The 25,882-nt window shown below is 45.0% G+C and overlaps 1 protein-coding gene across 3 annotated transcripts in view; it reads right to left on the minus strand.

The window, feature by feature from the left end:
- SERAC1 (serine active site containing 1) overlaps positions 1-25,882 on the minus strand; it is an 898,347-nt gene that overhangs the window by 285,587 nt on the left and 586,878 nt on the right. For all 3 annotated transcript variants that reach the window (XM_069607873.1, XM_069607874.1, XM_069607875.1), the window contains one exon: positions 12,458-12,599. In XM_069607873.1, coding sequence (XP_069463974.1) covers positions 12,458-12,599 — 142 coding nt within the window. The remainder of the gene's footprint in view (positions 1-12,457; positions 12,600-25,882) is intronic.

Here is a 25,882-nt window from a genome sequence, read left to right on the forward strand (position 1 = left end):
GGAATGTGGATGAAGAAAATTGGCTACAACTAAATCCCCAAAAAACAGATGATTCTGTTTGGTCCGAAGCACCCCCTTGAAGGAATTAAATGCCCCCCTTCACTCCAGTTTTTTGGGATCTAGCCTTAAGTATTTGTCATGATCTCTGCTTCCAAAAGATCAGGACTTGCCCGACTCCCTTGGAAGCAGACCCATAACCCCGGTTCCGAGTGCCAGCCAGTCCCGATTGGGACCTTTTGGACCCTGTCCTGGCGCCAGTGGCACCAGGCTCATAAAGATGCCCAGTCCCAGCGCTGGAAGCGCCGGGCTCATAATGCTTGGGTGGACTTACCTGCAGCAGACCATGCTGCTTACTTACCTGCCAGTTGAACCCCTGATCCTCTTCTGTTTGGGACTACTTTTCCTGTTGGGTGGGGCAGGAGCCACTCCCTAGGTTCAGAACACTGGAACTCTTCTGGAAAGCAGGAACTCTTTTCTTACCTAGGCGTGGCTGTGGAAGGAGACACCTAAGCACTACAGGAGGCTATTTAAACCACACCCGATGGATGAATCTTGCTTTGCGTTATTCTGCATTCTCTGCAGCAGAACCCTCATCGTGTCTTCTGCTTCTGATCCTGGGCCTAAGGGAACAAAGGCTTACCATCCTGGAATCCAGTCTTCAGCAGCACCTGTAAAGATAGAGAAAGAACAGGTTAGCACTACGGTCTTCAGTGGCAGCTCATCTCTTACCTGGTCCATCGGCTGTCACCAACGCCTCGCGCTGCATTCCGGCATCTGAAAGACAAAGGCTTACCAGCTCCTCGCACGCTGCGGAGGCCTTCGGCGCTGCATCCCGCATCTGAAAGACAAAAGAAGGTGCGTTTAAAGACATTGGGCAACTTTATTACTCACGTGCCATTACTCCTTCCCACGCCGAATCCAGTGGGTATTCCAGCACCCTTCAGCTTCTCTAAAGCTCCGAACTTGTACCTGCAAGATAAAAGGGACAGTTAGTGCGCATCGTGGAGCAGGCTACAAGCGCTTACTTACGTGCTTCCAGGCGCTTCTATTCCTCACGCGGGTTCGATCCTCAACTCTCATCAGCCCGCCATCCGCCATCGCCGGAACCCTGCAAAACAAGAGATATCATTACAAAAGACTTTTAAGACATTTGAAGTGCCCAGAACTTACCGTTCGTGCAGTTAACGACGGACAGCAGTCCTCTGAGGTCAAGAGGCCTGCACCCTTATCCAGTGAAGAAACTGGTTACGGCACCCTGCCCCGAGGCAGATGGAGAGCTCGGCGTTCACTTCCCTAAGGTGAGGGCGTTAACCTTTGGGGTTCTACAGGAGAAGAGAAAGGGAAGAGGAGAGAGGCACCCAATAACCCCAGTTCATTAATCCCATATTTTCTATCTGCAGACATCTTACTCTTCGAGTCAGACATACAGTGCACAGAGGTCCAGCCCAAAGAGCCCACCGTGTGTTACACATCACCTTTGAAGATACGGCATTCACCCAGTCAAGACCGGCGCCTCTGCGGGAATCAGGTGAGCGTTACAGAACGCAAAGCCGATCGCAAAACTCCCACCCAGGCGCTATGGAAACCTCGGATACCGACCAGCTAGCCCAGTTACTTGGGGAACTAAGAGCAGAAGTGCATGCAGCCCGTCAGGAAACGAATGCTCTAAGAAGGGAACTGATTATTTCCAAGGAGCGAACAGACGATCTCGCTAGACAATTGCTACAGTCACAAGCCGGACAAACTCTGTTACCCGCATAAGGGGCAAATCTTCCTTCAACATCCTCTACAAACCCAGTGCAGATCAACCTACCTGGGAATGTACCTCTGGCTCCGCCCGAATGATTTTCTGGTGACCCAAAGAGGTTTGCAGTATTTATTAATCAGTGCCGGTTGCACTTCTAAAGGCCAGCAGCCTTTCCAACTGATCAAGCTAAGGTAGCTTTCGTGCTTTCGTACCTTAGTGGCAATGCGGCAGACTGGTTGATCCCTCTAGTTAATCAAGATGATCCGGTTCTCCATGATTTTCAAGCTTTTCAGCTCAGTATGGAAAAACTGTTTGCAAGACATTCACAGGGGCAGGCCTTGGACAATGAGCTCCTTTCATTGCGACAGGGTAATCAAGACCTTTTGGCTTATATTGCGTCTTTCAACAGACTGATAGTGGAAACTCGATGGCCTGAGGACAAAAGGATTACGCTGTTTTATAGAGGTCTACGTGGAGAGCTCAAAGATGTGTTTAGCCCAAGTAGTGAATCCCCCGCAAGACTGTTCGGACTATATTGACTTAGTCGTTCAAATTGACCACAGACTGCAGAACAGGAAGGCCGATCGTTCCAAGTTTGATGCTCGAGTATTTTCCAAACCACCAACTCCTACCAAAGGAGTAGACTCCGGGGAACCCATGCAAATAGGGGGCCTGAAAGGACCACTAACACAAAAGGAGCGGGAAAGGAGAAAACAGCTGCAATTATGCCTCTATTGCGTTAACTCGGGGCACTTTCTTCGAGACTGTCCGGTGAAACCAGCCAAGAAGGCAGTAGGAGCTGCAGTTACCAGGGTCACAAACTCTGAGCAGGGAAACGACCTCGCCCGACAAGAATAGAGGTCCTCTTGCCGAGCGTTAAAACCAGTTCCGTGACCTCGCATTTCGTGATACCTATGGTCCTCATTAGCCCTGAACATCCGGATCGATTACATGCGATTGAAGCTTACGTCGACAGCGGTGCCATCGGCAATTATGTGGATCATGAAATGGTTTTGAGGATGAATCTGACTCTTTGTCCAAAGGCTGTAAAGGACGTCATTACTACGGTGGATGGTACGGAGATAGCCTCCGGACCAGTAACGCATACCACCCAAGAAGTGACGCTAGTAAGTCAAGATGGACACCATGAGAAGATCGTGTTCGATGTGATCAAGGCCCCTCAGTTCCAGATTATTCTAGGAATTCCTTGGTTAGAGAAGCACAATCCTCAGATCGATTGGCGAGCAAGAACGGTTCAGTTTCCAGAATGTGTCTCTACTTGTCACCCTCGACCTGGTGTTGCACTGGCAGCAATTTCCTCGGAGGCTCCTCAGTTACCTCCTGAATACCTAGAATTCCAAGATGTTTTCCGGAAGGATCAGGCTAACTCTCTACCTCCTCATAGGTCTTATGACTGCCAGATAGACCTGATACCTGGATCTACTCCTCCTTGTAGTAGAATTTATGCCCTCACCGAGCCTGAGAATCTTCACCTCCGACAATACCCGGATCAATACCTAGCGAATGGGTTTATTCGTCCTTCCATGTCCCCTGCTTCCTCAGCTTTGTTCTTCGTTCCAAAAAAAGAAGGGGACCTTAGAACTTGTATAGATTATCGCGCCCTGAACCAGATCACCGTTAAGAATAGATATCCGTTACCTTTGATCCCTGAACTCCTGGACCAAGTCAGAAAAGCATCCATATATACAAAGCTGGATCTTAGAGGAGCCTACCACGTGGTACGAGTAAAAGAGGGCGATGAATGGAAGACGGCCTTCCGCACCAAGTATGGGCTATTTCAATATCAGGTCATGCCCTTCGGACTTTGCAATGCCCCGGCCGCCTTTCAATATTTTATGAACGATGTCCTCAGAGAACTCATAGATGTGTGTGTTGTTGTTTACATTGACGACATCCTCGTTTATTCTTCATCGGAAACTGAACATCGGAAACACGTGAAAATGGTCCTCGAGAGATTGCGTCAACACAAACTTTTCGCTAAGTTGGAAAAATGTGTTTTCAACGTGACTGAAGTTGAATTCTTGGGATTCATATTATCACCTAGCGGAGTGCGTATGGATTCAAAGAAGGTAGATGCAATTCTCAAATGGCCATCGCCATCCTCCGTAAAAGGTGTTCAAAGCATGTAAGGCTTCGCTAACTTTTACCGCAGGTTTATCCCCGAATTCTCTCGAATAGTCCAGCCCATCACCGCCTTGTTAAAGAAAAACAAACGTTTTGAATGGTCTACCGAGGCGGAACAAGCTTTCCAGAATTTGAAGACTAGATTTATCTCTGCACCGATCTTAAAACATCCTCGCCCAGAACTCCCCTACATCGTTGAAACTGATGCTTCGAGCCTTGCCATGGGGGCAGTTCTATCACAAAAGGACCCAGTAACCAATCAGTTGCATCCCGTGGCATTTTGGTCCCGCAAATTCCCGCCTCCTGAAATCAATTACACTATTACTGATAAGGAACTTCTAGCTATCAAGTCCGCCTTTAAGGCTTGGCGGCATTATCTTCTGGGGGCCCGACACACCGTTACTGTGATTACAGATCACCGAAACCTGCAATATTTGAAAACCGCAAAAGCTCAATCCTCTAGGCAACTCCGTTGGGCACTATTCTTTGCCGAGTTTGACTTCATAATTACCTATCGACCTGGTACAAAAAACGGTAAAGCTGATGCCCTTTCTCGGATGGGAGTGGAAGAACATTTGATCAATCCTAAACCTGTACCTATCATTCCCGAACAAAGAATTCTAGGTGTAATCGCCACACAATCCATAGAGGAAGTTAAGGATAAAGCCAGGCTACTGGTAACTCCAGCAGACATACAGAATTGGCATCTGCAGGGAAAGGACTTTACGGTGAAGGACAACCTATTATATTTCCAAGAACGGTTATACCTGCCCAGCACAGATTTACAGAAAAAGGTAATCTCTTGTTATCACGATTCTTTAATGGAAGGACATCCCGGTATGACCAAGACCTCGGAAAAGATCAAGCGCTACTTCTGGTGGCCGTCTTGGAAAAAAGATATCAGAGACTTTATAATGTCCTGTGGAGTATGCGCCCAAAACAAGAGTCCAAAGGAAAAACCAGCCGGCCTCTTACGCCTTATTGACATCCCGCCTCGTCCTTGGCATACGCTTTCTATGGACTTCATCACGATCTACCTCCATGCTCCGGATACAATACGATCCTAGTAATCGTGGACCTATTCTCCAAGATGGCGCATTTCATTCCACTCAAAGGCTTACCAACAGCAGCAACTCTGGCCCGAGAATTTCTCGAAAACATCATCCGACTGCACGGTTTTCCTTCAGTTCTAATTTCGGATCGAGGTAGTCAATTTATTTCTCATTTTTGGCGAAGTTGCTGTCGGTCGGCTCAAATTGATGTGAGACTTTCGACCAGCCACCACCCTCAAACCGACGGACAAACCGAGAGGACCAATCAAACTCTGGAACAGTATTTGCGCTGCATGCTACAACAAACTGAAAAAACTTGGAAAGATATCCTTTGGATAGCCGAATATGCCTACAATAACTCTGTCCACTCGGGAACTGGGAAGACCCCGTTTTTTTTTTATACGGTAGTCACCCTCGAACCTCGGAGTTGGATCCACTCCAAGATCTTGGAACACCAGCAGAAGACCACCTGCATTCTACAATCACCCAAGCCTTTAAGGAAGCCGTTTCTCACCTTTAAAGGGCTAAAGAACAATACAAGAAAGGAGCAGACCAACATCGGAAGGAAGCCCCCCAATATCAAGTAGGAGATCAAGTCTGGTTATCCACCAAATATCTACCTCTAAAAGGACCACGCACATTCAACCCAAGATACCTTGGTCCCTATTCCATCACTACCATAGTAAATCCAGAAGCGGTCAAGTTGGACTTGCCCCCTCACATGAAGATACATCCGGTCTTCCACGTCTCTCTATTAAAACCCGTGCAACCTCAAACCCGACTAACTACATCTCCAAAACCTATTCTAGTTGATGGAGAACTCGAGTTTGAGGTCAAAAGCATCCTGGATTCCAAGATCTCCAAATCTAAACTATTTTACCTGATTGACTGGAAAGGCTACGGTCCCCAAGAAAGATCCTGGGAACCTGCAGAATATGTCCACGCGCCTCGTCTAATCAAAAGATTTCATCGAACATTTCCTAACAAGCCCAAACCCCCGGAGAAGCCCGGTTTGGGAGGGGCCTTGAGGGGGGGTGCTGTCATGGTCTCTGCTTCCAAAAGATCAGGACTTGCCCGACTCCCTTGGAAGCAGACCCATAACCCCGGTTCCGAGTGCCAGCCAGTCCCAATTGGGACCTTTTGGACCCTGTCCTGGCGCCAGTGGCACCAGGCTCATAAAGATGCCCAGTCCCAGCGCTGGAAGCGCCGGGCTCATAATGCTTGGGTGGACTTACCTGCAGCAGACCATGCTGCTTACTTACCTGCCAGTTGAACCCCTGATCCTCTTCTGTTTGGGACTACTTTTCCTGTTGGGTGGGGCAGGAGCCACTCCCTAGGTTCAGAACACTGGAACTCTTCTGGAAAGCAGGAACTCTTTTCTTACCTAGGCGTGGCTGTGGAAGGAGACACCTAAGCACTACAGGAGGCTATTTAAACCACACCTGATGGATGAATCTTGCTTTGCGTTATTCTGCATTCTCTGCAGCAGAACGCTCATCGTGTCTTCTGCTTCTGATCCTGGGCCTAAGGGAACAAAGGCTTACCATCCTGGAATCCAGTCTTCAGCAGCACCTGTAAAGACAGAGAAAGAACAGGTTAGCACTACGGTCTTCAGTGGCAGCTCATCTCTTACCTGGTCCATCGGCTGTCACCAACGCCTCGCGCTGCATTCCGGCATCTGAAAGACAAAGGCTTACCTACTCTTCGCATGCTCCGGAGGTCTTCGCACTGCATTCCGGCATCTGAAAGACAAAAGCTTACCAGCTCTTTGCACGCTCCGGAGGCCTTCGGCGCTGCATCCCGCATCTGAAAGACAAAAGAAGGTGCGTTTAAAGACATTGGGCAACTTTATTACTCACGTGCCATTACTCCTTCCCACGCCGAATCCAGTGGGTATTCCAGCACCCTTCAGCTTCTCTAAAGCTCCGAACTTGTACCTGCAAGATAAAAGGGACAGTTAGTGCGCATCGTGAAGCAGGCTACAAGCGCTTACTTACGTGCTTCCAGGCGCTTCTATTCCTCACGCGGGTTCGATCCTCAACTCTCATCAGCCCGCCATCCGCCATCGCCGGAACCCTGCAAAACAAGAGATATCATTACAAAAGACTTTTAAGACATTTGAAGTGCCCAGAATTTACCGTTCGTGCAGTTAACGACGGACAGCAGTCCTCTGAGGTCAAGAGGCCTGCACCCTTATCCAGTGAAGAAACTGGTTACGGCACCCTGCCCCGAGGCAGATGGAGAGCTCGGCGTTCACTTACCTAAGGTGAGGGTGTTAACCTTTGGGGTTCTACAGGAGAAGAGAAAGGGAAGAGGAGAGAGGCACCCAATAACCCCAGTTCATTAATCCCATATTTTCTATCTGCAGACATCTTACTCTTCGAGTCAGACATACAGTGCACAGAGGTCCAGCCCAAAGAGCCCACCGTGTGTTACACATCACCTTTGAAGATACGGCATTCACCCAGTCAAGACCGGCGCCTCTGCGGGAATCAGGTGAGCGTTACAGTATTCCACCAAAGTGAAGAACTTGGGTTGCATTTGGCAGTGACCTGGGATGTAATGCCCAGGTCTCAGCCAAAGTCCAGTCTGCTTTCTACAACATCCGCCTTCTGCGTCAAGTACTACCTTATTTTTCTTCTACTGATCGCGCTGTTGTGGTTGGGGCGCTAGTTAACTCCAAACTTGATTATTGAAATGGACTCTTGGCTGGAGCACCGAGCAAACAGATTTATCGTCTCAAAAAAGCGCAATATGCGGGAGTAAGTTTGGTTTTTGATGTAGCTAAGAACACTCACATTTCTGGTCTCCGCCGATCGCTACATTGGTTAGTGGTAGAAGACCAGATTAAATTTAAAATCGGTTGTTTGGTCTACAAATGTCTGTCTGGGTTGGCACCAGTCTACCTGATAAATAAATTGAAGCATTACCGACCTACTCTGGCCCTTAGGTCTGACAACCAATTCCTTCTCGTCATCCCTAGGACAAACTGGAGATCAAGAGGAGATCAGAGTTTTTCAGTGGTCGGACCCAGATTATGGAATAGCCTTCAGCTGAGCCTAAGAAAGGGGAATTCTTTGTTGAGTTTCAGAGCAGGTTTAAAAACATATCTTTTTAAGTAAATTGGGTGATTGTGGCTTTTGTCCAGTCTCTGTTTTCCCGGACGTTATTCTTTTGGGTTGCTGCTCTTTCTTTTCATTATTTGGTACCATCTGTGCCAGGACTTGGTAAAGTTTGCTGTGTGCGTGTTACAAATGTTTCACATTCAAATGAACACACATTGAGATGTAACTACAAGATTGAGACATAAGTGAAAAGAAGAACAAGAAGAGAACTTGGGAGTAAGCAAGATCCAGAGGTCTGGTTAAGGTATGTGTCCAACAGTGATCAGTATTCAAACCAAAATGATTTCCTGAAAATAAAAGTTTTCAACCTTTTACAAAAATGAAGATGGATTTCTACATATAGAGGCCAGAGAAGGGACCCTGCTGCACTCAAGTATGGTAACTATCATCTCTATCGTGAGGGTTTCATGAGTGTGGCCATCAAATTAGTTTCTCTCAGAGGCCAGTATGGGCGATATCTCTTGACTTTTTGTCTGAGTTAGGCAGGGTCCTTACTTCAGTAAGCTCTTTTGGATGAGGCAAAGGACTTTAAAGGCATTCCATACTTTGACCGGGAGGCAGTGCAGGAAAAGAAGTTCTGGTATAGTCCCAGCATTCGAGGCCCAAGATGTGCCTGGCTTGCTTATTCTGTATGGTTTGCAGTTGTTCATTGATGTGGTTAGAGAGACCCGAACATTAGAATCTTACAGTAGTCTAAGTGTGACAGAACCCGAGCAGGTGTCACCTGAACCCATTGGGTCATGCTCAGGAGTGGGAGGAAGTATCTTAGGACATGAAGCTGAAAATAAGCTTTATTTGTAAGTTTGTATATCTGAGGCGTGAAGGCAAGAAATTGTCGAAAATGACTACAGTTGCTTGTGGAGAATAAAAAGGGTGATGGGGCATCACAAGATAAAGGTCAAGTGAAAGAGGAGGGGGCAGGGATTTGAGCGCCTCAGTAAACACCCTCACACTTCAAAAATTAGTGTGGCAGATGATTTGTTGCTGCCTCTATGTTCTGTGTGGAGGCAACCGTGTCTCTCCACTTAGAATATCACTGTCACCGTTGTGTGGCATAGGTGGGGGTGCCTCAGATGCTTCATTTGTCTGATAGTTGTGCAAAGAGAGTCAATTAGAAAGTAATGTTAGATTTTGTAATTATTTGGTTACCTACTGAAAGATTTGACAGCAATTGGTTCAAATGCACCTACAACCTTAATGCTCACCAATCCTGCTGCTACCAAAGTCAAGCTCCTCCTAGGATTCCTCACAGGTGTGCATGCCTACGCTCACCTGTAAGGCTTGCTTCCAGGTTTTGCACCACTCCTGTATAGTCTATTATGAAAACCACAAAAGACTGAAGGAAGCCGCTCGACATTGCTCTGGTGTTTCGCTTTGCTTGTGACTGTGTTCCTACAGTTGTGCATGCATTTTGGTATTGCCCAGCTTATGACTTGTCGATTCGTCGCCTGGACAATATCTTCTGTTAAGATGCCCTGAACTCGGATTTGCTTCTCAAACTGCCAGGGCATTTTGCAATGGTTCTGATACTTTGGATTTCTTGGAACTCGACTCTTCTGTTGTGTTCTTGTCTCCTGCTGGTTCTCCATTTAATTTGGCCCTTTGGATTGGAGATGAGACTTCAGTTTCCCTTCTGGTGATAGTGCACCAGCTTATGTTTTTCCCTTGATACGTCATCAGTGTTTAAGCACGGAGTACTTTCTCAAGAACTTTCTTCCAAGTAGTGTAGGACAACAGCTTCAGATTTGTGTGAACTCCTATTCCACCTTCCTTCTGTAATCCACCAGACCTTTGGAACTGAAGTTGATAACCAACCTGTTGTATTAGTTGCATCCTCGTTCCATCTGGTCAGGTATCTTCTCGTGGACTATTGTTTCACCTTTTCTGCTCTTTTGCAGTCAGGGCAGTACTTTCTACCATCCTCTTTGGAATTTTGCAACCCGCCTCGCTCCGTGCCTCCCTAGTAAGCTCTGTTTGTTTGTTCCCAGGGATCTATCCTAGTCCTGATGCATAGTTCTATTATGTTCTCTTCTTGTACAAGTTTTGTGAGTGGCAACAATTTCCTTCTCCTAACCAGAGTGAGAAGCCCTTCTGTGGGCCTGTTGTCTTAGGAGGGGAGTGGTTGATCTGGTATAGGGTAGAGGGCTACCCTTGTGGACACACACCTTCTGGGAAAATCCTGATACCTGTCATTTCCCCTCCCACCAAAGCTATCATTGTTTCTCCTCACATTTCTATGACCATGGACTAATCCCAAAGGAGGCACAAACGAAACTCACAGTATTGTGCTACTGTTACAAGATGCCAGCTCAAATGCAGGCCACTCAAACCTTGTACAGCGCTTCACTGATCTTGAGCTAGGTCTGTGTTTTAAACAATAACAAAAACAATCTTACTCAAAATAGAATAGTCAGAAAACATGCTGATTTCAAAACGGTTGGAACAAGTGTAATCAATTTCCAAGTTGTCTGGAGCAAGAAAAATGAACTGCGTAAAACATGTGCAATTCGCAAACACAGAATCCATCAATAATGAATGGAACGTATTAAAACATGTGGCTAGGTTAACATTGTCAACTTTAAACATTTCTAATCAATCAATGCAAAGCTGATAAAGGACCCATTTCCTCTGAAGCCCCAGGGAAAACCCAAGTAATGATGGATGTGACACTGTCTGATTCAACAACGAGATTTATTCAGTGTCTTGTCAGCGTAAGGCTTGGACTAAACACCTATAAGAACTAGGGAAGTACCATAAATAATAAGGATGTTCCATCAGCAAACAGCTGAAAACAATGATTTCAAAATTAGTACTCCAGTCTGAAATTTTACATAGCTGTGTTCTCGGAGTTCAGGATACTAGACGTGATATCAAGGTTGATACACGCCCTTCATTAAAATAATTATATACTGAATAATTCTTCATTCTACTCACAGCGTGGACTATCTATACCCTTTGTGATTCCATCAGCATACAGCATCCCGAATAAGGCAACACAAAAGTGGTCTTGTTCCAGGGATTACACGTCTTCTGGGGATAGTGGTCAACATAATCAAGAGCATAGCCTAGTCTTAAGAATCCCTGTCTCTCCAGGGACATCCTATTCTATAAACCAAGGTTCAACAAGGAGGCAACAGAAAAGTTCTTGATGAACCCTTAGCCTCCTGTCCCCCCTAATGTTCCAAGCCAACCAAAAGAGTTCCCAAAGCCTATGCTCACATGACCAGTCCTGGTATAATAAAACAAAAGGAAAAAGGTTCTCCTAGTAAGGCTCTTTAAGGGTCACTCACAATCTGGAAGCTGCCTTGGTCTCTGGTGTACATTTTTGGGCCTTAAACACAATGCAGCAACTTTTAACATTCAATCAGAATTGGGAATGTTTTTTTAAAGTAATCGAATTGGTATGCAAATGTTGTTTTTTGGGCCAGTGTTTGGAACTAGAACGAAGCGGTACTTCTAAAAGAATTGCTTAGAGATGTATACAAAACTCCCTTCGTAATCAGTAGGTTTAAAGAGTAGGTTCTTAAGCCAGGATATCTTTCCCTGAGTTGTTAAGAGTAGCACTAAAGGGATACTTTGCAATAAAATGATATCAGAACCTGAATATTCAGTGTGGGATACGTTCAGTATGATAAATTACTTACCTATGGCACTGCAAAAACCACCAGCAGAGTATTTAAAATGGATAACCTTGAAGCACCATAGATCGGTCCTCACCTAGTTCAGACTAGGGCTGTTGCCTTAAAGCCTATCAACGTGCATATGTGGGCAAAGAGATGCAAGCACAACAAATGTTAATTTGTCTATGCAAATCTCTCATGCACTTTATGATTTTTTTTGCACTTTATACAAATATTTTAGGATTACATCATTAATGCAAGTATTGAAGAAAGATGAAATAAGGAATAATAGATTGACTTTAATACACCTTTTAACTTTGCCGGACACATTTTTGCAGTAGCAAGATGTTTAACCTTAGCGTTAAGGAGAAGATTATTATTATTTTTTTTTTAAGTATTCAGGTACATTTTATTCCGGAGTATTATGCATTTATTGCAAATAGAGTTATGTTTTAAAAGTGTCACAGATTGCACAATTTCTAAAATGTATTGTATGTGTTGTATTTGATTATCAATTGTGTTTTTATGGATAGATATAATCTGAAATAAAGCTATTTTGACTGACTCACTCATCGTAACCAGACTTTAAACAAATAGGTTTAATAATGTTAACTATATAACAGCACGTATGACTTAAAGCATGAAGTCTGCTACTATGGAATTGACTTGGGGTACAAAGCTGCATACAAGCAAATGTTATCAGTTCTTGGTTACCTTTACATCAAACTCTGTTTCAGGGCATGGAGTGATCATTTACGTTTTGCTTACCTTGGGCCAACATTCGGTATAATCATCTGCATCATGGGCACCCTTCGTGTTAGGAGGCTGCTCACTGTCTTGCTGGCGCCATGTTTTAAAAGCCGCTCCCAAAAGACCATGAACGAACAGGATATCAGCCTTAATCGGCTCACTGTTCCAAAGATCAAGGTGAACAAAAAAGCACAGCATACATTACTGTAAAATCAAGCTGGAATACAAACACAGGGTGTAAGCCATGCAGGTGTGTAATATCAATGTATTGTCATATTGTATGATACCTCATAGTGAAATTTCTTTTTACAGCACTTTTTATTTTATTTTCCAAGTAACAAGCTGGGAAAAATCAACACATTATGAAATTGTTACATTAAAAAGGTTCTAACAACCACCCTCTACAATCACCCTCCCCCCAGCATTGTACAATCAGCATAATCCAGCATAGGTCATAAGTGTCAAGGACAACACAATTGCAAGCAGTCATGGCATATAAACCAAGTTTAATACCCTCAGTCTTTTTGGGCAGGATAAACCATTGTCCTTTATCATATAGTCCAGGAATTGATTCCATATACATTTAAAGGTATTCCCCGTTCCACTGTCTGCCGTTAGCCTCTCCATCGCCAGTATATGTCAGACTTTGTATAGCCAGACATCCACATAAGGCGTTGTCGTCGGTCTTTCTTTCCCTAGTATAGTTAGTTTAGCCGCTAAATGCATATGAGAGGCTAGCCTACCCAGGCCAGCGGTGGCCAGCGTTTCAGCCCCATTGCCTGTCCCAATATCATATAGAAAGGGACCATTGGGCGCACCACACCAAACACTTCTTTTTATTTGGAGCACACCTCCAGCCAAAAGGACAGCTCCAGATAGAATGCAGCAAAGTTACCTTGTCTCTCCTACACTCCCAGCAAAGGTCAAAAGATTTATTTTTGACGTTAGAAGTCTTTCTGGTGTTTTGGGTGTTTTTAAATATCCTCTACCAGATCTATTCCTGTTTTTTTCCACCCTCTTGGCTCCCTTTCCTGCACTCTCCTCACTGCCATCCTTGTCATCATTCCGGTGCCCAACCTCCTCCTACCTCTATCTCTCCGGCATTCTCAGCACTTACGGGGTGACTTCTGTCCACTGTACCCCCCGTAAGTCTCTCAAAAAATTAAACCTGCTCCATGTTGCCACGCTTAACTCTCACTTTGCTGTCAAGCACTCCTCTGACATCTGCCACCTTCATGAACTCCTGGATCTTGATGTTCTTGTTCTCACTGAGACATGGGGCCTCACTACTAGTCGGCAGGTTTTTACCGGTGCCTGACTTCCCAGTGCCACTGGGAGATTCCAAGTCCAACGGCCTGGGAAGACGCCATTCCTGTAGAGTCCGATAGGGCTCTACGGTAGTGGGGACATGGAAGCACCAGCACTGTTGCTAATGGTGCCGCTGCTTACATGACCGGTCTGCCTACCATGGCTGCGGCACCCGGCAGGGTCAGACCTGTCGGGGCCAGCAGCCATGGCAGGCAGACTCAGAGTTTGCCGATCCGGAAACAAGGGTGCCGGGGGGCTTATCGGCACCCTTGTTTCTGGACCGGAAAACCTATAATGAGGCCCATGATTTATGGACAGCTCTGTCATGAGTTTTGACACACTTCTTCCTGAAAGCTACAAGATCCTCTCCAAACCCATGCCCAACAGGCCAGGAGGTGGAGTAGCCCTCATGTTTCCTGAGTGGATCCCGGTTTCCATTATTCCCAATTCGGCCGACTCATCCTTTGAATGCCTGGTCTGCAGGCTCTTCCTCTCTCCTGTCTCCTCTCTTACTCTGGCCACCTTCTATCAGCCACCGGGCGACTCTACCCTCTTCCTCTCAGAATGGATGGACCTGGCGTCAGCTCTCCTTTCCTCCTCTGCCCAATTCCTCCTGCTGGTGGATCTTAACATACACCTAGACTCCCCCCGAGGCTTCAGGACCTTTCCGCAACCTGTGTGTCTCTCTTTCTCTCTCCATTGTACCTTCTGGCCCGACGCACACCGCAGGCTATACCTTGGATGCTCTCACCTCCACAGACATCCCTCTCTCTATCCCTCTAACTACCTCACTGGCCTGGACTGATCACTCTCTTCTCTCTTCACGCTTGAAGCTCTCTTCTCCTCTAGCACTGGCACTCACTGCGCCGCCGACAGCCTTCAAGATCTTCCGACCCATGAAAAGAGTGTCCGTGGCTGCCTTTGCCTCCACCTACTCTCCTCCTTAGACTCCTGCAGCTGACTCCCACCCCGACACAGCCCACTCTAACTTTCACATTTTCATCTCCAATACTCTCGACATTCTTGAGGGTCTGACTGAAGCCTGCCAAAATGTGCACCTCTTGGTACGACTCAGATCTGGGTGCCCTTAAACTCAAGTGCAGAGCAGCAGAATGGAAATGGGGATCCTCAGGGGCACCCGAGGACAAGCTGGCCTGCCGCCTTCTTCAAAGGCAATACAGACTCCTCATCCAGTCCAGAAAGAGAGTCCATATTCAAGCCTGCATCTCCACGGCATCTAACAACACGGCCAAACTTTTCAAAGTCTGCAAGCAACTGGCCAACCCTAGTGTAGCATCATCCTCTACTGCACCCACCCAGGCCCTTTGCTCGGCCATGGCTGCACACTTCACCACCAAAACACAGGACATCCTGACCTCTCTCACCTCCGCACCCACTCATAAACCAACATCTCTTGGGCCCCCTCGGCCGCCCCCACCCTCCCCCTCTTCTCTCCTCCCTCTTCCCTGTCACACCTGAAGAGGTCTCTAGACAAGTCTGGTCTATGAAAGCCTCTTCCAAACAGGTGGCCTCCTGCCCTTCCAAAACCATCAAGGACAACATTGACACTCTTGCACCAGCCTTGGCAGACCTCTGTAACCTCTACTTTGCCACAGGCGTTTTCCCCACTTCTCTCAAGCACTACCTTGTTCGCCCTCTGCTCAGAAATCCTTCAGCCGACCCTTCTATTCCAGCAAACTACTGCACGATCTTTATCACTCCTTTCCTGGGAAAACTTCTGGAGAAGTTGGCTATCTCTCAGCTTACCCTCCACACTGAATCTGTTGGTTGTCTCCATGACCATCAGTCTGGCTTTAGAGCATCCAGAGGCATGGAAACTGCTCTTCTGAACGCCTGTGAAGACCTGCTCTCAAATCTTGACACTAACTCTCCCTCTGTCCACATTCTTCTTGGCCTCTCGTCTGCTGTCAGTAAACCACAACATCCTGATCTCCCCTCTCTGTGACACCCTGGGCATCACAGATCAGGACCTGGCATGGCTTGCCTCCTTTGTCTCGGACCATCCTTCCCAGGTGGAGCTTTGGTCTTTTCTCTCCACTAAGATATGATATATGGTATGGCATATATAATGTGCCCATACACAAGTGTGGTGCCTACTTGTGGTGTCCCCCAGGGATCCAACCTATCCCCTTGGTTCTTCAATGTCTACATGGCCCCTCTGGCCTGCACAATGCCTGCCTTCACCTCTTACTTTCAGTGTTAAGCGGATGACACTCTGCTCTCTTTCAGGCTGCCCTCGGCTGCCTCCTCCTCGTTCATTCTGGACTGTCTGCAAATCAGTCTTGGTGTGCTGCGAACGATCTCTGCCTCAATGCCAGCAAGTCAGAGATCGTCCTCATTGGTATCCCTGCCCCCGTTTTCCCACTTTCACTCTGGCCGCCCACCCTTGACCTTGCGCCCTCACCCACTAGTGAGGCAAAGATCTGGGGGTCATCTTCGACTCCACTCTCTTCTTCTCTTCTCACATCTCTGACATCTCGGACATCTCTAAAAAGTAGAATTACCAGCTGCATCTCCTCAGAGGTATTCTACCTTTTCTCACTTTCCCCCAGAGACTTACCGTCTCCACAGCCCTGGTCCTTTCTATACTGGACTACTGCAACAGTCTCTTTCTCAGTCTTCCTACTTCTACACTCCAACCTCTACAACTCATCCAGAACAATAAGGTGAGACTTATCTTTGGCCTCCAGCCCAGGGACCACATCTCTCAGGCACGGAAATCCCTCCACTGGCTCCTCGTGGCTACGAGGATCAAGTTCAAGACCATCTGAAAAGCCCACAAGGCTTTCTGGGGCCGGGGCTCGTACTATCTACAAATCTCTCTCTCCCTAAATACACTCCTTCTAGAGCCCTCTGCTTGTCCTCTTACAACTCTCTGCGGGTGAGACATTTTTCCAAACAACAGAGATTTGGGGATAGATCATGATCCCCTGCAGGTGCTTCTCTCTTGAACAACCTCCCTGCCTCTCTCTGTCTTGAGCCTGATCTCTTTAAGTTCCATAAACGCCTCAAGACCTCCCTCTGCACTTCCTCTTTCTCTGTCCCTCTCCCCTGCTAACCTCCTCTCTACTCTTGCCTACTTCCCTCCTCCTTCTCTTCCCTAACTCAGCTCCATTTTGCTGACTGGTCACCTCCAGAGCCACACAGGTCTCAGGCTCCCCGCCAGTCCTTGCACTTGCCTTCAAGCCTCTGCACTCTGCTCACCACGACTGCACTGCTGGAATTTGTTCCATGAGAAAAGTAACCTCTCTGCACTTAACCGAGGGCCCTGCTGGACTGGGAGCACTTGTTTCCTTCCCCCTCCCTTTCACTTCCTGTCTGCGCACTTATATGACATAGAATGCACTAGACCTAGTTCTCCAGGCCTGGTACGGTAGTTTTTTTTGTTTCTGTATGTTCTTCTCCTTCTCCCCCCCCCCCTTATCACCTCACTCTTTGTCATGCACTTGCACTATCTGAAACGTATTTGGCCTAGTACGGTAGTTTATGGATTGTACGTTCTTCTACCTCTTCTCCCCCTTTTCTCACCTTCCTTCCTGTCATGCACTTGCACTAGTAGTAATGCCGTCAGGCCTAGTTTGCTATTCAATTTTATTAGATCATTCAGAAGCTCCAAGGCCTAAGAATGACTGTTTTCCCTTGTTCCCTTCCCGCCTTGAAGCACTTCACTTGTGTATAAGCGCATTACGAATAAACAATTACAATCCCTTACAATTGGAATGATTGGCCGTGGCCCCCGCTTTATTGATGAGCTCAAACAGTTTGGAGATGAGACCCCTTCAAGAGGAAGAGATTGAAATATTTGTTTGTAGGGTGTAAAAAGCCTGGATGCAGCCTTTATAATCTGAGTGTTGAGTACCCAGTACAGCACGTGGCTGTTACTAGAGCTGTCCCCCTCCCTTAATTTGTGGTCTTGTTTCAGCTCTCAGTTTTCTAAAGACCTCTCACAGCCAGTCCGTGTAGGTTTCAGAGGGATGCCACATTTTCCTGTACCAGTAGGATGAAGCTTGGAGAGACAAGGGAGAGGGAGGAGGAGGCGGGAAGAGAGGAGGAGGAAAGTCATCAGTAGGAAGTGGTTGGTTTAGAACAGCAGGAAGAGAGTGAAGTGGAATACAAGGAGGAAGTTGGAGTTGCACACAAAGAGATGGTTGGCTTAGAAGAACATGAGGAGGGTGGACCGCACTACCAGGAGGAGGTTGGAGTGAAGAGTCAGGAGGAAGTGTAGGAGGCTAGCGAGGAGGTAGCTAGCACTATCAGGAAGAATGACAAGCAGCCTGAAGATAGTGATGAGCAAACATAATTCCTACTGTACAGTACCATGAACAGTATATAAAGCCATCCATGTACATGGATGTGCAATTCTGTTTAAAAGGACAGGATTTCATTTTACAAGCTCTGCAGTACAAAATGTAACGCATAAAAGCAAGGCATTAACCATTTCTACTTTACTTTTAAACTCCAGGGCACTTTGCTGTTATTTGGAGTCAGAGAAAGAGCACAAATGGTATTAACATTAACGCTCTGTAGTCCTCCTCCGGCTTCAAATGGCACATCATTTTAAACCTGCAAGATTTTCATGCAGACATAAAAGCAATTCATTCTCATGGAATCCGCTCGTTTTTAGCACATAATTAAAGCATGTCAATGTCACAGGAATCAATTGTAAATGTCGCCTGATAAGTCTCATTTGCAGGCAGCATTTACATCTTTTAAAAACACGGATAGTAAAAGTAAAGAGTAAAGGAATTTCGCCTGTTGTTACTCTTTACTTTTGCACAGAATTTGGCAAAAGGTGAAAATTGCATTCAGGGGATTAATAACGTGTAAGTGCTAATGATGGTGGCCCCCCTGCATATAATGAACACTTTGTAGATTGTGACACTGACTATGTGCATAAGGCTGTCTGAAAAAGCATTTAAAGATAATATTGTGGTGATTCACAGGAAAAAAACGCCTTGTACTTTTATACTAATCACTAAAATCAGATGCCCTGCTGCATCCACAGTACATACAGCAACATGTTAAAACCATGTCTACAAGCATCAACATGTGAGTGATGTTATGTTATGTTACTCAGCATTTATACTGCGCCAACTCATCTTTGTAGTGCCTAGCCTTGTCCAAAAACGGGGGTATTGTGCTCCTGCTAGGGGGCAACAGACCGTAGTCTGCAAGGAAAGTGAAAAGGGGAGGCAGTGGAGGAGGAGAAAGGGCTAACAAATAAAGGTTGAATAGAGAAAGACAATCTAGTAGGTGAAATGGAGATTGGTAATGTTTGTGAAGGTTTGGGTGCATTATGCACCAATATGCCTGGAAAGTGAAAGAATTGCCCAGAATGTTAAGAGTGATTTAAAAGGTGCCTGTGGATAAAAGAAAATGTATGTGAGGGCAGGTCTAATATAGACTATTACAAAACGTAGTGTATGGTTGCACAATGGATTTGAGATGTACTCAAATAACAACATGGAGAATGTTGTCTTTCTTTGCCCAGGAGTATCATTAATTTCTCCCACAAAACAAACTCGAGAATAATGATTGTGGAACTGCCAACAGTGGCCAGTCAAAAGACGGCCAATGTGAGAAGCAACAAATAGGGTAGCACAAGGTGAATGCAGTACACACACATTGTCCCACATGAAACCAATATAATTTATCTGGCTGAGCACGAGAAACGGCTTCTGCATACTGATGCAAATTATTGGGGAGTCTGTCGGGGTGAGTACTTTCTGAGATGATCTCAGACCCTTCCCGAGGCAGTAAACCACAACTAGGTAACATCCAGGCACTTGTATATGTGTATTCTCTCCTGAGGCAGAAAGGAGACAACAGACTACACAATCTTCAAAAAGGCTCTTGGAGCTGTGCTGAGGCCAAAGGTGGGAAACACCAAACTAATAGACCTGGTCTGTGATAACGAACCACAGAAATGTCTGATGAGGCCAGATGGTGATGTGCAGGTACGTATTTTGAAGATAGAGTGTCCCAGAGCCAATCACACTTCTCCAGGGATAGCAGGCATGCATTTTGATTTTGATTGTCGGGGGAATAATGCCAAAAAAAACATTAGACTATAAAGAATTTAGAGTAAAGATCTTCTCCAATTTCTCCTAGAGGGACATGTTTTACAGTCTCCATTTTCAACAGTTTCTCAAGCTCTGTTAGGATGCTCAACAGCAGACGCTGTGGACAATGCAGCAATAAGTGTTGGGAACAGAAGAGGGTAGTAGCCCCTGCCACTGGAAGCCTAGGTAATGGACACATTTGCCTCCATATCAATCTTAAGATACAGTGCCCCAAGAAGTGTGGTCCAGAATCAATGTATTCATTGTTTGTCTTTGCCTCAGAGGTGGCGGTAGGTGAGTAAAACCCTGGGTGGCCTTCTGTTTCTTCCAAGGGTGATGGCTGGATGGTCTATCTGAGCAGTCTTGAGCTTTCTTGAGCTCCAGCTTGGATGCCTCAAATGGCCAGAAAATAATTACACTAATCACCTTTCAATCAAGTGAAAGAACAGAAAGCAAATGTTAATGAGTAGGCGTTGTAATGGCAGTTAAGGATTTTGCTTTTTAGACTGGGATTTTCTTCAACCAACTCCATGTAATTAGACTAACAGAACTAAATATCCCCCATGAAAAGGGGGGTTCAACACAACACTTGGGCATCAGGAAAAAAGTGTTGCACTTCTTAAACATACTAATTTTCTAATGGCAAGTTCCAAACACATGCCAAATTACAGATGTATCAGCATGGCTTGGAAGTTGATTCCAACATATCTAATTTAGGACCATCTGTTCTTGCCAAAAACTGATTTTTAGTTTGTCACCTGCAAATGTCACACTGCAAGCATATGGGCCCTGAAGAAGACTGTGTTGCCACAAAAACAAATTGAGGAGACTTGAAGTCGAAACATGCAGATCTTAGGTTTATATCATGTATGGAAAATAAAGAAAATTCCACGTATGCATTATTTTAATCAATACAAAGACATTTTTGTACAGTTTATAATTCAAAATTATTTGTATGAATTAGTGTTTGAATGTCATACAATCGTTGTTGGATGAACAGAATGTTGAGTCACTGTCTTATCACTGAAGGGTCTGCTTCTTCTTGCTCTAACTTGCAATTCTGTATAAGACAAACTTGTAATTTTTTATTTAAGAACTATGTATTTTCTCACAGAACATGCTGTTTTGATCCATGTGGTTAAATTGTAGAATATTTTGGGGCAATTTGTAGATCATTAAGAAATGTAAAAAGTTGAGAGCAATTATCTCTGATACGTAATGCTTGCAACCAACACGGCATCAGAGCTAGCTTGTCAAAGATGAAGAGCACTATTCTGTGTGGAGGAGGTATTGGAGGCATGTACAACCTTGACATAACTATCTATCACCATCAATTTAACAGTTGGATGAGTCTTCAAACAAGGCTTCTCTGAATGGGTATAGTAGTTGGCATCTACTTTCTGATTCATTGCAGTACCAGAGTGTGGTTTCAACTATACCTTCTTTATGAAATTGAGTGGACATCTGCTAGTACTCCAATTTCTAAAAGAGGAGGACAAGGAATTCTTTGCTGTAGATAAACTATAACCCCCAGCATTTTCAAACAGAATGCCCTAAGGAGAACCTATGTTCCTCTTGCTCTCCTCAAAGGTTTAAGTACGCAGACTAAAGATGAGGGAAAATTCTAAAGGAAAGCTGGTAATGTCTGTTATTGAGGCACAAGCCTGGAACAGAAGAGGAGCTTGAGTTCTGGGCACTGGAAGACCCAGAACCACCTGAAAAGGAAGAGTAACAAGTGGTTTTGGCCCACAGGATCCATCGGCTGGCATGCTAATAACAGAGGGTCTGTTGCTGCCTCATCAGACAAAGCTATATCCACTGTGGAAGCCAGAAGTGGTCTAGGTGGAAGTGGATTAGTTGACAAAGGCAGCGGAGGAGTAAGAACGCTCTCAGCAATGTCCCCTGGAATTTGAGCTGCCATTGCCTGGAACTTTCTAGTGCCCAAGGCACTGATGTGCCAGGAAGCAGACATTCATGTGTGGAACAGACAGCAGCCCAGATTTCTGGGGAGAAAAGCAGAATTTACTTCCACTTGCCCCCCCATGCTAGTATGGTTTGGGAACCTCAAGGGACAGAACTTCCTCAGTGCAAGTCGCAGGATTCCAAAATGGTGGGGGTGATATTCTAGCCCACCACAGAGGCTGGGATCTGCAACTGAAGGGATAGATGTGAGCCTGTAGGAGCTGGGAGTTTACTATTAGAGGATTTGGCACAAAGGAGTTGCAGCCACCAGTCTGAATGATGGTTGACTAGAGTGCCTGAGCGGAGATGGCAAAGGACGTACTGGAAGGCTTAGCAACATGGCACCCTTCCTGCATACATTGACAGATGTGGTGAGCTACACCACAGAGCCATACTGGAAAATTCATTATTTCCATAAAAGTGAGCTGAAAAAACACCCCTACATTAAAGAGAAGAGGTTCACAGATTTGTAAATGAAAAATGCCAGAAGACTGTCCTGTGGCTGCTAATGACTTTGCGGGAGGAGTAGTGTCAAAATAGAAGAAGTCTAAAACATTATCCAGAAAGAATGTCTTCAGACCCTATGAAGTAACAGCAGAAACTATCCAAGAGGGTTGTGAAATAGATTCAGCAAGTCTCTCTAAAAAGGTAATTGATATCATTCAACGCTCCCTGTGAGAAAACCCCATGCAATCCATGTAAGAAATATCTCAATAGAAGCAATATTTGGATGCAATGTCAGCAGAGATATGGGGTAGCTGAAGGAAATATGTGTATTCACCAAAACTGACTTCAGGGATTTTCAGCAAGGTTGGAGGACTTTCAAAGAGCAGAGAATGGAGAGGTGCTAAGAGCACCAGCCCTAGAAAAAAAGGAGGATGGCCGGAACTAAATGGAGGACTTGTATACCCTACACACTAACCTAACCAAAGAGTGCACTGCCATGGCACTACAAACTGCTTTCTGATGCTGTGCGAGACATTAAAGAACAGTCTAAAAGACAGAGATAGTACTGTTTGACATCCAGCAGGCTTCCCCGTGGAGTTTGGGGGCATGGTGTGGAGATTACAAAAACAGCAGCACTGTGAAACAAGTCTAGCTCCCAAGGATCTACTTACCTTATTATTTCATAACCTATGCCTGGATACTTTTCAGACATTGAACTCCTGGAAAAGCATTAGTAGAGATGGGTTTTCAGGCATCTGTACTGCAGCGGGTCACACTGTGAATCAATTCCACAGGAAAATACTCTTCCTGTGCCAAGTTAAAGCAGATGCAGAATGTATGGAGAAGATACATGCAGACCATTCCTCAACTAAGCAATGAGATATATCCAGAGTGGTACGTTTGTGCCTGCTACAACAGAGATTTCAGAAAGGTGATCAGCTCTTGGTTCCCTGAGATTCTTTTGAGCACAGGAGTTGCTGACACAACATCTGACATTTCCATACCCTGCCCTTTAACGATGACAGACAGTGGGCTAACAATATGACTGTAACGTGCTTAGTGTATGTCTCAAGGCTGTGCTCTTTGGAGGAGAGTATAAGAAATAACCATGGAAAAACAATGTTTGTCTTGAATTATTTTCATTAATGTAAGGAAAAGTAATAAAATGATTGAAACAGAGTACAATTGTGGCCAAACCCGAAAGTATATATGCATACAAAAGCTTATGAAACTGTGAAGGAAGACAGAATTCTTGACAATGTTGTTTTATTGCAGAGGGTGTATTTATTTAAATCGTTATTTAACAATGTTTTTATTTTGCTGCTCTTCACAGTAAACTCAAGTCCTGTGCAAAATCAGTACACCTATAATGCCAATAAATCCTAAACAGTAATACAAAAATTAAAGCAGAGGCAGAAAAACAAATACCAATGCAATGCCCTAGAGAAAACATGATTTGGGCAGCAAGGTTAAGAAAAGAAAAGCAGTAGACAGGAAATATTCACATTTTTCCAACTACATGCCTTGATCTATAAGAAGAGGTTCTAATTGAATTTGACGACCTTGTAAAACAGTCGGTCCACAGAGAAATGTCTGGACTCTACAAAGTAATCAATTGTAATTTGAGCTGGGAGTTAACCTATCCAATACTGTGGCATGTAGTCTTAGACAACACAAACTCTTCAAAAATGGACACGTAATGTATGCATACATAAAAGGGCTATTGTTAGCACAATTCATAACATTTTGCAGGGTTTCAAATTGCTGAGGCTAATTAGCTTCTGTGTCTAGCCTAGAAAGGTCTGTCTGGTTTGCTTGAAACCAACATCAACCAGGAGCTTTTACTCCCCAAGTACACTGGTGCTATACAAACATACCCAGGGGACATTAACTTTGTATTTGACAATGTGTTTAAAAGGAGCATTAAACACATCTAGATGACAATTAAACCATTGGGGGCTATATATAAATGGCCAAAAGTTTATATTTTGCACCACACGTGGAATTTACATTTTGGCACACTATGAACCCTGACCCTCAGAGGTAGCTCCTGCTTATTAGAGGTTACCACAAATACAAGGAATGCTTTTACCTGCTTACCGAATCTGTATTTCTATCCCAGATGTAGTTGTTAACACCACACACACGTTAGAAGCCACAGCCCTGTAACTTGTGGCACAATGCAAGAATGTGTTAATGGCAATAAAGTTACCGTCAGATGACCTTTGTCATATGAATGATTTGCTATGCCAACACTCCTTCCACATACTGCCCATACTGTTTAATGTGCACAGCCACACACTACTTTGAAAGAAACCACCTTTTGTGTCCAAGGCAGAAATTCGTTTTCAAAAACTGATAAGCAGAGTTTCCTAATTAAAACGTTCTTGATTAGCAAACACACCCATTTGATTAGCAATGTTGTATTCATATGTTTAATGTCACCAGAAGTTATTTGCATCCAAAACATAAAATTAGCATCAATACAGCATTTTTGTGTGCCGCTGAAATAAGATATCAGTAAGGCGAATCAAGCCTTGCAAATCCTTTAAAATTCCACTAGACCTGCATGTTAGGTAATTTAGTTTACACTCTATTCACTCTACCCATAGCAACGGGTGAAAAAATATGTAAAAGTGCTTTCTGTAAAATGGTGCATGTCATCACAAACCCACTTTATGTTTGGCAGGCTGCTGCCAGCTATGCACAGTGAAACGTATTTGACATTTACTGAAAAAAAGTAAATGTACATAAAAGTTTCAAACATCCCCTACAAATGGTACTCGCCCTTCATAAAATCTACTTGAGTGGGCAAGTGGACTTTGTGGGCTCTGGCTGATTGTCTATAAAATGTACAGGGTTAGCTGCACAAATGGACACAAATAAATATGATAAAAAGACTCTGAAAACAGTGTGGCCAACTCTATCCCACAGATGCTAATATATAATGCAATCTTAATATCACAGAGCAAAGTGAGCTCTGGAGGCTAACTACAGTGTGTGGTATTGCAATAGATGTGTGTTTCGATGTACAATCTGGATGGAACTATTGATCATTCTTTTGCATGAACATCTAGTTAGCTTTGTGTATTCATTATGTAAGAGGAAAGAAAGTTTAAGAGACTAAGCATATTAGATGGTAAAGCAGGCAAAGAACTGGTCAAACTAGGTGTAATATTTTAGTTTGCTATGATCTCACTTTCAGGGTGTTAGGGAGAATTCTCTGTTTAGGCTGAATTTCCCTACCTAGTGAGTCCCCCAGCAGCTTTGCTGGATTTCTGGGGTTTCTTTTTTTCTCCTGCCAAGAGTGAGACTCTTTTACCCTCACTCTTGGGCATGTTGAAGTGTGTTTTCTTGGTTAAACCTTGTGTTGAATGGGCTATGGGGTCTTTTACTCCATAGGGCCTTATGTATTTTTGTGATGTGGGTTACACAGCACCCTCTGTGCCGTGACCCAGGGGTGTCCTAGGGACTCCCCAACATAGACTCCATACCCTGGGACTGACTACTGTCTCCCAGGGCATGTAAAGTCACCAAAGACTTTGCTAGTCTTGAATCCTGAACAGAACCAGTACAAACCATCATATTGTGGACGTACTGGCTGGGGCAATTCGATTGCCCCAGCGTCTGTTAGTCGAGGGGG

This window comes from Ambystoma mexicanum, chromosome 4q (genome assembly GCF_040938575.1).
Source record: "Ambystoma mexicanum isolate Mex_15411 chromosome 4q, UKY_AmexF1_1, whole genome shotgun sequence".
NCBI classification, from domain to species: Eukaryota; Metazoa; Chordata; class Amphibia; order Caudata; family Ambystomatidae; genus Ambystoma; species Ambystoma mexicanum.